The sequence below is a fragment of the Gossypium hirsutum genome, chromosome A10 (genome assembly GCF_007990345.1).
Source record: "Gossypium hirsutum isolate 1008001.06 chromosome A10, Gossypium_hirsutum_v2.1, whole genome shotgun sequence".
In the NCBI taxonomy this organism is placed as follows: domain Eukaryota; kingdom Viridiplantae; phylum Streptophyta; class Magnoliopsida; order Malvales; family Malvaceae; genus Gossypium; species Gossypium hirsutum.
In genome coordinates, this window is record NC_053433.1 from 106,276,878 (window position 1) to 106,293,505 (window position 16,628).

General features: G+C 27.4%; 2 protein-coding genes across 24 annotated transcripts; one reads left to right on the forward strand and one right to left on the reverse strand.

Annotated features, from left to right (window-relative positions):
* Window positions 1-7,333: 7,333 nt before the first annotated feature.
* Window positions 7,334-11,308, forward strand: LOC121207603 (cullin-1). Of its 23 annotated transcripts, none has more exons than XM_041077950.1 (8): window positions 7,334-7,505; window positions 7,631-7,775; window positions 7,884-7,918; window positions 8,005-8,138; window positions 8,984-9,025; window positions 10,292-10,297; window positions 10,372-10,458; window positions 10,958-11,308. In XM_041077950.1, exons 4-8 carry the CDS (start codon window positions 8,043-8,045, stop codon window positions 11,084-11,086), a joined length of 360 nt encoding a protein of 119 aa, XP_040933884.1. In that variant the 5' UTR covers window positions 7,334-7,505; window positions 7,631-7,775; window positions 7,884-7,918; window positions 8,005-8,042; the 3' UTR covers window positions 11,087-11,308. The 23 variants fall into 23 exon arrangements, 10 of the variants coding, with proteins under 10 accessions (XP_040933884.1, XP_040933886.1, XP_040933885.1 ...); XR_005902701.1 differs by adding exons at window positions 10,537-10,656; window positions 10,754-10,833 and having other exon boundaries at window positions 7,352-7,918; window positions 8,984-9,027; window positions 10,923-11,308; XR_005902704.1 differs by adding exons at window positions 10,562-10,656; window positions 10,754-10,833 and having other exon boundaries at window positions 7,352-7,918; window positions 8,984-9,027; window positions 10,923-11,308.
* Window positions 11,309-15,702: 4,394 nt separating this feature from the next.
* LOC121207605 (sigma factor binding protein 1, chloroplastic) lies at window positions 15,703-16,338 on the reverse strand. The gene has a single exon (XM_041077956.1). It carries the CDS (start codon window positions 16,209-16,211, stop codon window positions 15,789-15,791), a length of 423 nt encoding a protein of 140 aa, XP_040933890.1. The 5' UTR covers window positions 16,212-16,338; the 3' UTR covers window positions 15,703-15,788.
* Between the last annotated feature and the right edge of the window lie 290 nt (window positions 16,339-16,628).

Below are 16,628 nucleotides of genomic sequence, written 5' to 3' on the forward strand. Positions count from 1 at the left end.
ATCGTGTGTTTGGTTCGTAAATAAGAGCTCATTCTTGAAGCAAATCGAGGGTTTAAGAATAGTAGAGAAAATTGTGTTGGTTTAAATTTAGGAAATGACTAAGACAATTAAACTGAAAACATGTGTACTAATTTGATAAAGTTTATTACTATAAATATCACAAAGACTAGAGTGTTTTAATATTTTTTTTAAAATTTCCACTATGCAAACAAACACGTTTTCTAGACATGCTCTGTTGAGCAACCTAACTTAAGTTGTTTTATGTCAAATTTAGGGTTATAAACTAATAGATCGTTTGATAAACAATTCAAGTTTTCGTTTGTTTTTCAAATTAAATAAATGTGTGATCAAAATTTTGAGGCACATTTATCAAATGATCTGGATACAAAAAAGACATTCTCGGTTCATTTATGTTTATAAACAAACTTATTTACGTTAGTTAAAACTCATTTAATACTTCATTTAAAGCTTGATTATTGTTCTACTATTATATAATTAATACTTTATTTTTTGTTTTTTTATTTATAATATAGTTATTAATATTATAAAAAACAAGAAATATGCTTATTTATGGTTTGTTTATTATTCATAAATATATTCTTAATTTTTTTCAAACATATTCAATGGTATGTTTATAGACATATTCATTTAATGTTCAAGAATAAGTTCATTGAATTTAAACAAATGAATACGAACATACATAATTTTAAATAAATAAATAAAAATACATGAAATTATAAGCGAATATGAACAAGCTTAAAATAAACTAATAAACATGAAGAATTGCTTGTTTGTTCAAATTCAAGTTTAGTTTCCATCATTCTAGCAATCTATTTAGAAATTAAATGTTAGCTCGAATCTAACATGGAAAATATTTAAAACATAATTATTAAAAATTGACCAACCTATTTTAAATGTGATTTATACCACATTTGAGGTGACATTACATTAATTAATATTTTAAACACTGAATTATAATGTTTTGAATTTAAGAATCAATTTAGAATATGGTTCATAATCTAGAATAAAGAAAAGGAAAAAGCAAAATCATTAAATTATGGAAAATTGGGCTTTATTTTCTATTTATTTTCAAAAAGAGCAATCAATTTCCCAAGCCCACTTGATTTTATTGGGTTCTTGGATCATATCTACTATTGGGCCCTTGGGCTAACAATTTAATTTCATGGAAATTCTTAACAATAAAATATCTTCACACAATCTTCACCTGGTATTTGGCTTAATCCTCAAATACAACAAATTTTATAATGAATTTGCTATATAAATGGTAAAAATGAAATGTATAAATTATGAATAAATTAACTGTTTCAATATAATATAAACAATTTAAATAGTGTAAAAAAAGGTATGAAAATTTCAAATTTATAATTTTCTTGAAAATTTCAAACTCATTATTAAATATACATATAGTAAATTCATAAAAAATAGTCAGAAAATTTATATTTATATGTGTTATCTACTAATTTATATTTAGAAAAAAATCTAAATCTATTATTTAAACTCTATGTTCCTTAACGTTTTTGTAATTAAGTGCAAATATCTATCATTAAAATTCAGTAGTTTTTCTTAACCAATGGTCGAAGGTTCAATTCTTGTCCTGAGTATGAAATAACTTTAAAATTCGTGGTCAGCATCTATCTCTTTAATAGGCTTACTAAACTCACTTCGGTAAATACCTTAAAAAAATTAAAAATATATTAATTTTTATATATAAAAACAAAGTTTTGAAGATGCACTAAAAGCCCACTTCATCTAAATGGGCAACCCAAGTTCGTCCCATCATTCATTTTCTAAAAATGAACTTTTTAATTTAATATTTAGTCTCTTTCTATTTTTTGTTAAAGTTTTGAAACCAATATAATTTTACATGTTTTAAAATGTTTAAGTCATGTAAATTACTTAGTTAATCACTCAATTTTTAAGGAGATTTCATTTTGATCACCAAATTAAGATTCTTGCAATTTCATCACTCAATTTTTAGAGTACTTCCATTTTAGTCATCTATTCATTAAATTTCTAATTAAGTTAACTATACACGTCACATTATGTTCACACTTGCATTTTGGTCGCCCCAAAATATATCATTTTTTTAAAGTTTGATTATAAAAAAAATTAAGGACTAAAATGAAAAATCAATAGAAATTATAACAATACATTAAAATTTTTTCAAATTGTACTTGTTTCTCACATTGCTAAGACTTTTAAATTTCTTTTTCTTTTCAATATTGAAAATTTTAATTTCAAAATATAAAAATTAATTAAATAAATTGTTGAATTTTTTTACCCGTTGATAATATTAACCTATTTATTACTGTAATATTGAAATTAATTAAATTAATCTCTTATAAATTTTAAAATTTTATTTTATGTTTTTATATCATTCTTAATGAAATAAATTTGATTACTTATATTTAATAATTGTCTGTGAAACATAAATTTCTTTTGATTAATTGAATTAATTTTTTATTCTTCGTTTGGGTAAAGAAGTGATGGAAAAATTTTGAGTTTTGTTTGGTATGGAAAATAAAATTAATTAATTAAATTAATACTAAGGATTTTTCTTTATTTTTAGTTTAATATGAAAGGCTCGAGATCATATAATTAAAGGATTTAGATTTCATGTACAATTATTCGAGATGATTTATTTGGAAACATAAAATAAAATTTTAAGATTTAAAATATTAAATTAATTTATTTCAAAATTATAGTAACAAATCAATTGAGGGATGATTTTTTTCAATAATATGATGTTTTGAAATTTAAAATTTCAATATTGAAAGAGTAATAGAACTTTTGACAATGGGGTAAATAAGTATAATTTGACAATTTTTAAATCATTATTTTAGGTTTTACTGCTTTTTCACTTTAATCCTTCATGCTTTTTACCGCGATCAATGTTAAAAAAATATATTTTTTAGGTGACCAAAATGAAAACAACCTAAAATTTAAGTAACCAAAATAAATGTATAAACATAATGTGACATATACAAATTAACTGTTATTAAAAATTTAACATTTAAGTGACTAAAATGAAAACACTATCCAAATATGTTATTGTATAAGGTATAAATTATATAAATTACATACATATAAAGAATATATTATATAAATAAGAAATAGTTGAATTACACTTAAATCATGCTTGACTCATTTTTTAAAAGTAGCTGATTTCTTTCTCAAATTTATTTTATGGGCATATTTTCTTTTAGTTATCTAAATTCTATTAAATACCCATATAAACTTTTAAATTAGATTTGTCTATGGTTAGACCACTCTACTCAAAAAGTTAGAGAATTTGGGTAAAAATATAAATACGAAAAATAAATTTGGACAAAAAAATAAGGCCAGTTTAGAAAATGGATCGAGCTTTGGGTAAGGTTTTTTTAGCCCGAGCTCGGTTCGAATTTACAAAAAAGAAACAATTATTTTTTGTTGTTTTGTTACTATTTTCTCACTATTTTGCTACTATTTCACTATTATGTTGTTATTGTTTGGATATTATATAACTTTTTTATTGTTAATTTTGTTACTATTTTAGAGGCAATTTACTTGTTAAGTTGCACCTATCTTAGTATTATTTAAGAATATATGATTTTTTTTAAATTTATTTTCAATTTGTTGGGAAATATTTATTTTAATGTTTTTAGTATTTTTGATGCATTATTTTTTTTAAAAATTATATAAAAAGATTAAATACGGGTGGTCCGGGTCAGACCCAGGTTTTAACATTTTATCTGGATCAATCTTGGGTAAATTTTAAACCTATTTTTCAAATAGAGTCAGGACCTAATAAACAGGCATAAAATTTTGATTGAGCTTGATTCGAACCCGATCCGATCGATGAACACCTCTATTTTAAACTATTTGTTGTATTGATTAATAAAGAGTAGGATATTTTAATTTTGAGTATGTATATTCAATTTTTTTTCGAGTATTTAATTATTGAATAGAAAAAGGTGAGCTGAAAAAAGGCGAGTTGGAGAGAAATTGAGTAACAATAATGATTGCAAGGACCAAATTGGGTTATGAATTGCTTCCACTTTATAACTATTTTTATGCACACGAAATGTACCAAAGAAATAATTTTTCATTCAACCCCCCAGACAACTAACACCTATCTTTTCCTTCCAAAAATACCAGGCTGACTGCTATCTTTTGTCCTTTCCATTTTTAGCATAGTTTCTGAAATTTTATTTATTCATACGTACATATTAAATTTTGGTAATTATAATATATATCAATTATAAAAATACATCAAAATCTACAGGGACAAAGCTAAAAAAAATTTTAAGGGTTGAAATTAAATTTTAATTTTTACATGATTAAATCAAAATTTTATTTTTTTAGGGAGTCTAAAGTGTAATTTTATCTTTGTTAATTAAAATTTTAAAAAATTTAAAAGGGCCAAATTTTAAAGGGCCGGGGCTCTACTAACCCTCTAGATTCACCCCTGAAAATGTATAATACATGAGCTTTTTATATTTTAAAATTTAAATATATAACACATTAAATATAAATATATTTATAACAACAATAATATATATAGAAGTACGAGTTTGGAAAAAAATTTAAATTGACAAGAATACTTGTTAATTATATTATTAAAGTGACATTAGAATAATAATTTATTAGTATTATTTATGTGAAATTATCAATAAGTAGTTGGGTGTAATGGTAAAGTATATTGCATTCTTAAGGGGATAACACAAGTTTGAATCTTGGAGATGGGATAGCCACAAATTCCGAACATAAACTATAAAATAGACATACAAAGTACCAAAAAAATATTACTGTAAAATTATATATTATTAATATATAAATTTATTTATTCATTCTTAATTTATATGTCAAAAACTCAAAATAAAAAAAAAACATATTTTAGAATTAAATTAAATATTATTTTTTATAACTACTAATTGCACATAATCAACTCAGTTTGATTAAACACAAATCCCAACTCGACAAATAATTTGACTAATATCTATTTGAGAAATTAAGATAAAAAAATTAATCAATTAAAAATTTGTATTATCTATGTTTCTCATTTTTTTTAAATCTATAAAATAAATAATATAATATAATATAATATAATCCTAATTATTTTATTACTAATGTTTCTATTAAATCTTGAATGTAAAATTACGTTGATAACAAATTATTAATATAAAATAAATATAATTATAATTATTTTATCAATAATGGTTTCATTATTAATGTGATAAATATTGTCACTTAATCTGGGTTTGTATCCATATTGAGTTACACTTATTATTTTAGATTCATTATAATTATATATCAATTAAAATCAATATTTAGCACTATAAATATATGCATTAGCAATACATTTTGAATCAAAATAACGTTTAAAGTATTATTGAAAAAATCATATTTTAGCATTATTCAATAGGTTTTATTTCCACCATCTAAAAAAGGTATGGTTGTAGCTTTCATTATTATTTGAGATGTTTAGTTATTGTTATTTGATATTCAATAGTTTTACTGTTATTTTATTTTAATAATACTTACATAATTGTGAATATTGTTTATCATTGTGTTGTGAAATATTATGTCAAAGGTAATGAAACATTAATGTAAAGTTCTTTGTAAGTGAAATTTTGACTCATATTCGTACGACAAGTTATTTTATCTAATTATTTAATATTTTACTATTGGTTGTTTCCCATTTTTTAATTACTTTTAAAATATTATCTTATTATTTCAATTATTTTTCAATATTAATAGACTTTTATTATAAATTCACTACAGGAAAATAGGGCTTTAGCGGCGTTTTTAGCGGCGTTTTGTTAAAAAATGCCACAAAAATTGTAAAACACAGAGCAATAGCGGCGTTTTTTGTTAAAACGCCGCTAAAGATCGAGCTTTAGCGGCGCTTTTGGTAAAACGCCACTAAAGACCAGAGCATTAGCGGCGCTTTTGATAAAATGCCGCTACAAACCAGAGCATTAGCGGCGCTTTTGGTAAAACGCCACTAAAAGTTATATAACACCTAAAATCCTAAACCCCAAAGAAAAAAATAAAACATTAATCTATACCCCCTAAAATAGTAAACCCCTAAACCCTAACAAGCCTTGAACACTAAACTATAACCCCTAAAACCCTAAACACCGCAATTGGTGCATTTTTAGTGGCGCTAGGTTATAAACGCTGCTAATGTTAAATTATTTTGTTCAAAACTTCGTCGTTTAGCTATCTTATTTTTTACCCACACCTGATACACTTAACATTTTCCTCGTTTTTCCCCAGTTCTATTTCCCCCTTCTTCCTCCTCCTAAATCCCTAAAGTATTATCACCCATTCCCAAATTCGACATCCTAAATCCCTAACGAATTTAATAATAATAAAAAAGTAATTTTAACAATTAAACTTAAATTCAGAAATTTGAAACATGGAGGAATTAAATTCTTAAGAATAGAAATATAATGATTGAATTTTAATTTTACGAAAAGTACAAATACTTATCTCATATTTTAGCTTTTACAGATTAAGTGGTTTAGTATTCAATTTGTTAAAAGATATTATTTAACTCATATATTTATTAAAAGTTTATATAAAAATTAATTTAAAAGTTTATATAAAATTTAATTGTTATTTTGGTTATAATCATAAAGTTTTAATTTTAATTTTGTTATCTAAACTTAAATTGTTGTATCACTCCTAAGTGTAGGATTAAATTGAAAATTTTTAAAAAGAATTGAACTATAACATAACTTGATCCTTTTAGAAAACGAAGGTACATTGACAACTTGGTTACAATTTTAATTTAGTCCAAGTGAAAAATAAAATTCTTGATGGTGACTTTTGAAACTTGCAAATATTGTCAAGACAATTCAAAGCAGGTGCGAAGTTAGATTTTTTTTTTTGGTGGCAGAATTAAATTTTATACTTTTATAATAGTACAAATGCTATTTCACCATTTAATAGCCTATATCTTTATAATTTTAAAGGATTAAATCAAAATTTTGTATTTTTTTAATTCATCGATTCCATTTTATTTCTCTTAAAGTTTCTTTTTGTATTTTATATGTTAATTTAAAAATTATAAAAATCTTCAAAAAAAATTTAAAATTTAAAAATAAAAAATAAAAAATAAAAAACTTAAATATTTAATATTTAATATTTTAGTCCATATTTCAGTTAAAAAGTTTAATATTCAAAATTAAATTTTTTTTAAAAAAAATAATAATCACAGCACAAAAAATTTGAAAGAAAAAATAGAAAATTAGAAAAAAATATGTTAAAAATATAAAAAAATTAAAATTAAATAATAGTGGCGTTTTTTAGGTAAAATGCCACAAAATTTGTTACCCAAATTTCCCATTTCTCCCTTTTTTTGTTACCCGCTCATTACTCCATCTCCTTCTCATCTTCGTCGCGCCCTAATTTGCCCCCAAATTTCCCATTTCCAGCAACACAAGTCAATACACCTACACCAGTCACACTTCTTTTTCCTTTTCATTTCTTCAAAGGTAGTAGTAGAAAGGGGAGTTCTAGGAAATCTGGTCGAGATTCGGCTGAGAAGAAAGAGCCAATGCTCATGCTAGGGTTTTGTTGATTGTTTGATTTTTATTGTTTTGTTTATGTGCTTTTACAGATTTTAATCTGAAGAAATCTTAGCTCCGCTTTTACAACAATGGAGCGCAAGACTATTGAACTAGATCAGCGATGGGATTATACGAAGATTTTGTTTTTATAAGAGTATAATAATTGTGCTCAAGTCGTCAAATTCATATTTTGCGGTGGGTATTGTATAGATTATTATTTAAGGATTGGCTCGGTTCCGATTTCATCACCATTTTCATATCTCAAATGATCTCTCTGTAACCGCTTGCTGTTAAATTTTATAGAAGACACGTCCGCCATTACTTTCCCTTCATATTTGGTATCTTTCTCGATCCATACCATTTTCCTATGCTTTTATTTTGTTTAGTCAGTTATTTGAATTTTATTTCTTTTCTCTTTTTTTAGAAGGTTTAATATATTGATAGTTGGAAACTAAAAACAAAATGGGAAGGATATTCATGATCACTCTTGAAGGACGCGCTTATAGCTGCAAGCACTGCTTTACCCATCTGGCTCTCCTTGACGACATTATTTCTAAGGTTTCCAGCAAAATCCTTTGATCTCTCTTTTCTTCTTCCACGAATTGCTTTATGCATTGTTATTATGCTATTTACTTCATTCTGGGGTTCCCCAAGTTTTTATTGGGCTATGGAACGTAGTAAATAATATTAAGGAATAATGATTAACTGAAACAGATTGATTACTCTTCAGTTCTGGTTATACTGTCTCTCTTTGATAATACGAATCCCCAGCAATTTTTGCGCACAACCTTCTATGTGATTTCCTTAGTTTATTTTGCAATTAAGGGATTAATATATGCTTACAACTTTGATGGATGAACGAGTCATTGTCTACGGAGAGTGACTGACCTTAGCTGCCTCTTTTTTGTTTTTCTACGGAGGCTTTTAATTGGTGCTAGAAAATATTAAGTCATAGGTTCCTGTTTCTTTTGATTATGTATCAGTTCTTTAATAGACAATGGCTGGTTCAATTGGAGGTTATTTTTTGTCTAAGCCTAAGATATTGTTTGATATTTGTGAAGTTGGAATTTAAGAGTTGAGACATAAGGAAGAGTAAAATAAGTAGGTTGTATGTCAGCCTATCATGTTTAGTTTTACATCAGTATCATATATTGAAAAACCACTTAACCCTATTTTTTTCGGGACTATTATCATCAATGTTATTGTAGATGCAGTGACTGGTTCCAATGTTCATAGAGGGCTTCTTGCATAGTCTAGGAGCAAAGCCACTTGTGTTACCAAGCGCATTTTCTGTCTGATCTTTCTCTTCATCATGGCCATGCTTCTCATTGTTGTCTGAATTACATCTTGTGTTGTTCAACATCATAGAGTCATACTAACCCCATCCTTAACCTGTGTTTCAGTCTTTCCACTGCGGGCATGGAAAGGCTTATCTCTTTGATAAGGTGTAAGTATTTCATTGCTATGCACTCTTTTTTTTTTCCTCCATGGAGTGTTCCTCTAAAAATAGTCTTATCTATTTTAAAACCATGTTCATGATTTCACTTTCTATGCATTTCAATGTGTTTGGAAGAAACAAAGAAGTGTTTGGAATAAATAAATAAATGTTGTCAGCATGTTAGCACCACAGTTCAATGGTTATATACTTAAAAAGAAGATTCATAATAATTAATTAATTTACATCATCAAGTGGATTATTGTTTTTAAGTTTTTTATTACAATAACTATTCATGTCTTGGTGTTATCTAAACCATTAGGGTTGCTCTCAAAGAATCTTCTTACATTCACACTTTGAATTTTTATGATATTTATCTTCAAAAGTTGGCAAATTACATCATTTGCTATTTTTTAATTAATGCAAGTTTCAAAATTCGAATGAGTTTTGAGCCATTTTTCGAGTATGGTTACTTTTTTTTAATTTCTAATCTAAATTGATTCCAAATTAAATTTGGATGGTTAATTATGTATTATTTGTACTGCAATTTATAGTTGTAATATATATATTTTTTAATTTGAAAAACATTTTGTCCTGATTAATAGTCAGAATTTGTCTCCTCAAATAACAGCACCGTATATCATTTTAAATTAGTTTTAATTCTTGCAGATTTTAAAATGGAGTAACCTATAAGCTTTGATTTGCATGATGTAAGACAAAATTAATATAGAAAGGTTCAACCATATCCACTTTTGGAATTATTACTAACCTGTTGTTAATTTATAGGCTCTAAAGGCATAATATACATCAGTTTAGTTAAAGTTTTAGAAATATAATTATCTACCCGCCTTTGTTACTGCTGAAGGTACAGCCTTGGTTTAACAGGCAGAAGATGCTGTGAGTAACTATGGTGGATACGTTTATTGGTTTTTTTTTTCTTTGCTAAACTAAGTCATGAAGGTTCTTCTTGGATAGCAATTTATTGAGGGGGTGGAATATTTTTCTTAAACTAACAAAATGGGTGCAAAGTAGTATTTAAGCATTTCAAGCTGGCAAGGTGTTTATTTATCATCATTATTGTTGTGCTTGTGCAGTTCTCCTAACTGTTAAGTTTGATATGCCTTTGATGCACCAACTACTTTAGACTATGATTTTCCCAACCCTTGATGGAATAGATGATAATCTGCATAATTTAATTGTTTCTAATATTAACCTTCTGGTTCTAAGTGCTGATATTCACTCATTTACACTGGCTTCAAATGCTCCGGGTGTGCAGGAACAGGTAAACATCCCAACTTTTACAGCTATGGATTTTCTTGAAATCACTATGGATGTTGATTATCTTCTACTCATCAGGTCCTTATAAGGAAAATAATCAAGCTGCACGACAAGTATATGGCATATGTGACCGACTGTTTTCAAAACCATACTCTCTTCCACAAGGTTTGTGTTCTAATATCTAAATTTTTAATAAGGATCGTGTTCAATGATTTCATCTAAAACATCCTGGTGATTTGACAGTGACTGTTCTAATATCTAAACTCAGCTGCACATCCTGGGATTGATTTGACAGTGACTGTTCTCACAACAGGATTCTGGCCAAGTTATAAATCATTTGACCTCAATCTCCCTGCCGAGATGGTAATGATTGAAGATGATATTCCTTGATGACGGGACTAACTTTATTTCTCCACTGTGTGTTTAGAACTGTTATTTATATTTAACATCATTGTTTCAGGTCAAGTGTGTAGAAGTTTTCAAAGGGTTCTATGAAACAAAAACAAAACACAGAAAGCTTACATGGATATACTCACAGCGGTATCGTTTTGTATTTTTGCATTCTCATAATTTAACTGTATATTGTTTTTCTGGATATCATTTTGATGATTACTTTTGTGTGGCAATAGCTCTTTTATGTTTTGACTGGTGGCAAATGGAATAGGAAAAACCAACTACACTAGATTGCGGTCCAAGAACAATTTGCAGGAGGCACATAATGACTAGCTCCTACCTCTACGAACGCTTGTGGGAGGCATTGCAGCAGCGAATAAGGATGATAACATGCAGTTGACACCGTATGTGCTATGAATCCGAATTCAGGTGTGACTTTTAGATATTTTATGTGCAAAAAAGTATAGTGTCTTATGTTTGTATGTTAGTTAAGCAGATTATAGATAGACCCTGCAGTAGGATCAACTAATTAGTTGATCAAAAGCTACACCCTATTTTGTAATCGTCTACTTGCATATTTGCATATACTTAATAATAATCTCGTGTCAACTAATTATTCTAATTTTTTATTTAATTGTTTTGTTTCAACATTTTATTTTTATTTGAGTTGAAAGAAGAAAAACACATTGTAATTTTGACTTAGTTAATCAATTTAAATAATCAATGTTGATATTTCACATGGGAATTAAGTCCTTATTTCATTTAGGGAACATTTAAGGAACTTCATTATAATATCTTATTTTATTGAAATCTTTATATTTAATCTAATTTTTATTATTTATTTTAGTTTTGATTCTAAATTTTTATTTTTATTTTAATATTTAAGATAACTTGAGTTCTAACTTTTAGATTTTAATTGTGTTTTAAATTCTAAATTTAAATTCATTAATTTTTGTATTTAGTTTTAAAGTTAAAATTTTAATAGAAACTTTAATTTGATAATGAATTTTAAATTTTTTTATATTTTTCATGACTTTTATAATATTTTGTAATATTTTATTTTTTTCAATTTCATGACTTTTAGCGGCGCTTTTCTCAAAAACGCCGTTAAAGGTCGTGATCTTTAGCGGCGTTTGTAAAAAGGTGCCGTTAAAGGTGATGGTCTTTAGTGGCGTTTGTAAAAAAGTGCTGCTAAAGGTGATGGCCTTTAGCGGCGTTTGTAAAAAAAGCGCCGCTAAAGGTCATGGTCTTTAGCGGTGTTTTTTGTGGCTCTTGTAAAAGCGCCGCTAAAGACCTTAAAAAACGCCGCTAAAAGTCAATTTTGCTGCAGTGATTAGATTAATTCTCATTTAAACAGAAGACATTGTTGAGGCAAGTTTTGAAGTGGCTTGTTAGGTGCCAGTCGAAAGTGGCCACTTTCATTGACCCTGTGATAGTCTAGCGTACTTGCCGTATTTGAAATTGGTAATTTATTGAAATAAAATATTTGGGCTATGAACTATAATGATATTGTGTAAATATGGAAGCCAAATTTTAAAGACCAATCCAATTAAAATAATTGTCTTTGAAGATTAGACTGGATTGAATCGGATCAATCAATTACGCCTCTTGGGTTATGGAGAACCAGTCGGGATTATATTGAAATTGTAATTGAACAATGAATCTCCATTAGTTCACAATTCTATGAACTTGTCTCGAGACATAGATTGTCAAGTCTTAAGATAGTGTGATCATTATGTAACGCTCTCATCCGACCCGATTGTCGAGTCCAGATATGAAGTGTCACATTTAGACCGGTTTGATCTAATACTTTAGTCGGAAATTTTTGTCAATCGACTTTATAATAATTTAAAACAAATATTTCTACAATAGGAGTCTTAGACCAAACTTTATTTGACTACCTTAAAAGATTAAATCTTAAGAAATCACATAATTACAATATGCCTAACCTTGAGGCAAAGCGTCGATTAGAAACCCCCAGCACCTTGATCCTCTCCTAAACACAAAACGGACTCCATTAACCAAAGTTCATTAGCCAACGCAAGGAATGCACCCACCAAACTTACTGATATCGCACAAAAACACTGAAAGAAACGAGACGCGAAAATTCAATAGAAGATAGGAAGACAAAAATTAAATCAGTGACAAGGAAAATTAGGAGAAACATAATGAACAAAAGGAAGCAAATTTCACGTCAGAACTTTGGGGAAATTTTGGAGGAGAGATGAAAATTTGAAAAAATAAATAAAAGAAAAAAAGAAAAGAAAACAAAGATAAAATATGATAATATTTGAAACCCCTAAAATTCCTCCCCACTAATCCCACTTCAGAAACCCAACTCCATCGAAACACTTGCCTATAACCAAGCCAAAATAATATCCACGCTTACACAAAGATTCAAACTTAAGACCTCCAATATACTAACACCCTTACCACTCAAACCAGCAAACTCATTCTAATATGGGTTTATAAACAATTTAATATAAGCTCACTCAATAAGGATAATGCTTGGATCCAAAACTAAACCAAAATTTTCCAAAGGTAACACTTAAACCCAAGACCTCACACACACACTAGAACACTTAACTACTAAAGCAAATACACATTTTGTGTCAAATATTCACAAAAGCAAAATTAAATTATTTGGGGCGTTACAATATACACATCAAGAACACTTTCAGATACAAGAGATGAACTTCCAAGTATATAAATCAATAGAAAAGCCTTCAGTTCTTTATTTCTCTTGTGCATATTCATTGAAAACATATTGTAATATCTTTTCTCAATCTCAAATCTTTGTATTTAGAGCTTCAATTTGCAAACACACACCTATTAGATGTTCATTGTTAGTTTACTCATCTCTTCGTTATAAAGAGCATATTTAAAGTTTTTGAGGTATAAAACTTTAAGTAGATTGTAAAAGGTTTCTAGTTGAGCCACAAAAGCTAGAGGGTTTTAGTTAAACCATAAAAACTAGGGAGAAGATTCTGTCTTAGCATTGTGAAAAACATAGGGATCATAAAGATAATACATAATTCAAGTATAGTGGATTAGGAAATCTTTGGTTGAGATATATCAATGTAGCGGAGGTAGACAATTTGGCCGAACAACTATAGATTAAATTGTCCAAGCTTTTTTTTTCCCTTTTCTTTTCATTTAGAAAAGTTTGTAGAATTTTTTAAAATATCAATTCATTCTTGCTCTTGAGCTTAACTTTAGGAATAGTTTTTGGTTGTGTGAAAAAGTAATCAATTGGGAGGGGGATTTGTAAGCATGATTCCATTAACTGTGTATTAATTAGGATTAAGTTTTTAATGGAAAAAAAATTAATTAAGAGTGACCTCGAGACCCATACATATTGAGGTCTTTGTGTATTAATTTAATTAAAGTGTCTAACTATCAAGACTGAATACAAATAAATAAAATTTAGAAAATAACACAATATCCATAAATATCGACATCTTTTCATATTAATTTCTGTCTTTTATCGTACTTAGCTATACTTTTTCATAATTATGCACGAATTAAATCTCATGAAAAACTCGAAATCAATAGAGGTTGAAATTTATAAAATAAAAAAATACAAATCGGTAAATAATGGAAAAATAATAGTTTGGGAATTTTAGAAAAATGCAATATTGTCCTCAAAATCACTCAAACCACCCATTCAAAAATATTTTCAGAATTTTATATTTTTCAAAATAAAAAAATACACCACTCTAAGGTTGTTTTTATTTTAGTTACTCTAATTCTTTTTGTTGTTAAATTAATCACTCTAAAAAAATTGATCAAATTAATCACTCCACCGTTAGATGGTAATGGAATGCTGACTGAACATTTCCATGTTACTCACTCCAAATTTTTTTGTTAAATTGGTCATTTCGAAAAGAAATTCATCAAATTGGTCATTCCACCATTAAATGGTAACAAAATGCTAACAATATATTTTCACATTAGTCACTCTAAATAGGGGTTGTTCTTATTTTGATAACTACAATTTTTTTATTATTAATTTGGTCCCTTTTAAAAAAAAATTGATCAAATTAATCACTTTGTCGCTAAATGGTAATGGAATGCTAATTGTACATTTTCATGTTAGTCACTCTAAATAGTTGTTCTTCCTATTTTAGTCATCTCAAAATAATATGAGAAAATACATCGTTAGTGTTTCTATTACCATTTAACATAGAGTGACCATTTTAATCAGTTTTTTTTGAAGTGATTAAATTAAAAAAAACCAAAATAAAAACTAAAAATGAAAACTAACTGCTATTTAGACTAATGGGTAATTTACCTTTTTCTTTTTACATCAAAACAAACGTACAAAATTAGAATTGGAGGATGGAAGGATTGGTTTGCATATAACCATGTACATTAATCACCATTATTAGGCAAATCGTTGTGTAAAAAGTAAAAAAAAACTTTATTATCAGAATTTAAACAGTAACATGTGTCCTTTATTTTTACTTTTTTTAGTTTTTTAAATATACGTTAAACTGGTCGATTGAATCTTAGCTCAATTAGTATGAGTAATATTGTCAATGTAAGAGGACGTGTGGATTTGAGTACTCTAAAATATTTATGGGTTGAGATGACTATGAATAATTCTAGTTATTATGTCTAAAAGAACAAATATAATTAAAACTTATAATAAAATTGTTATATATCTATATAGAAATTAAACTGTACACAACATCTTACTAATGTTTTCGTGATATTTTACCTTCTACTGCCAACATATAAGCTAATAATCCAATGTATATGAAAGTCAATTTTATTTAATTTTAGAATTTGATAGTTATATAAAGTGAAATTAAATTGACAGTTGAGTTGGACTCTTCTAAACAGAAATTTAAGATTTTTATATTGTTTTCACAGTCTGGAAAATTTGAATCTATTTTTAAATATAACAATTTTTTTATCATTGGATTCAATACACATAAATATATAAAACTATGACATTTAAAATTAGATAAATAACCCACTTTTGTTTTATCTAGGTGTAAAAACTCCATAAGCACAAGAAATGAGATAATATATTATAACAAAAGTGAATATATATAAAGTAATTACAAAGAAATAGTTACATACTTTGAAATTAATTAGACTGAACCAAAGCCTGTAATAACATCAAATTGAGAAGGACCATGAGACAATTTTGATGTAAACATCCCCATGAAACTCCCTTCCGACATAATTTCATCACAAAATGGATCAAACACCGATCCAATAATGCTAGAATTAAGCAAAGGCTGACCATTATTAACACGATCACCTGCAGCAACCCTTGTCATGTCGGAATTGGTTGGAGAATTATCGGGAGTGCTGCTGTCGTAGTCGGCCAACCGGTCGGCAACATCGGAGTCTTTGCCTGTGAGTTCTTGCACCAGAGCTCGAAACTGCGATGCACACGTCTCGACCTTCACGGGAGTTGAAATATAGACGACTTTAAAATCTTTCTTGGAGTTGCTTCTCTTTGAGCTTTTCTTTGATCTTTTCATTTGATGAACACGGAGTGCATCCATTGATGAAATCAAAAACAAGTAAATGGGAAATTATAAGTGTAGTAAAAGATGAGTTGATAAACATGTGAAATAATTTAATTAGCTAGGGTTTATATAGGGGCGTCGAAAGTGGGATATTTTAGTAACCAAACGTGATTTCGTGGAAAGAGATAAAGATATATATATATATGGAAAATATTTTATAAAAAGGAAAAAGGAAGGTTACAAGAAAGAAAGGGGTGGAAAAACATTATAGAAAAATAAAGGAAGATTCTTTACAAAATAATATTAGATACCACAATTTATTAAATATTGAAAAAATAGAGTAAAATTAAATAAAAATATTTAAGGTCCAACATGGACATAACAGTAAGTTGCTGAATCAGAAAAAGACACAAAACCTTAACTATATAATAAACTGTGATGAATCAAAATATT

Excerpts from the sequence above, each read along its gene's own strand:
- LOC121207605 (XM_041077956.1), bottom strand. The coding sequence starts at position 16,211 with ATGGATGCACTCCGTGTTCATCAAATGAAAAGATCAAAGAAAAGCTCA.
- LOC121207603 (XM_041077950.1), top strand. The coding sequence starts at position 8,043 with ATGGGAAGGATATTCATGATCACTCTTGAAGGACGCGCTTATAGCTGC. Across the intron at positions 8,139-8,983 it reads TTGACGACATTATTTCTAAG|TCTTTCCACTGCGGGCATGG; the intron begins GTTTCCAGCAAA and ends CCTGTGTTTCAG. Across the intron at positions 10,459-10,957 it reads ACCATACTCTCTTCCACAAG|GAAAAACCAACTACACTAGA; the intron begins GTTTGTGTTCTA and ends CAAATGGAATAG.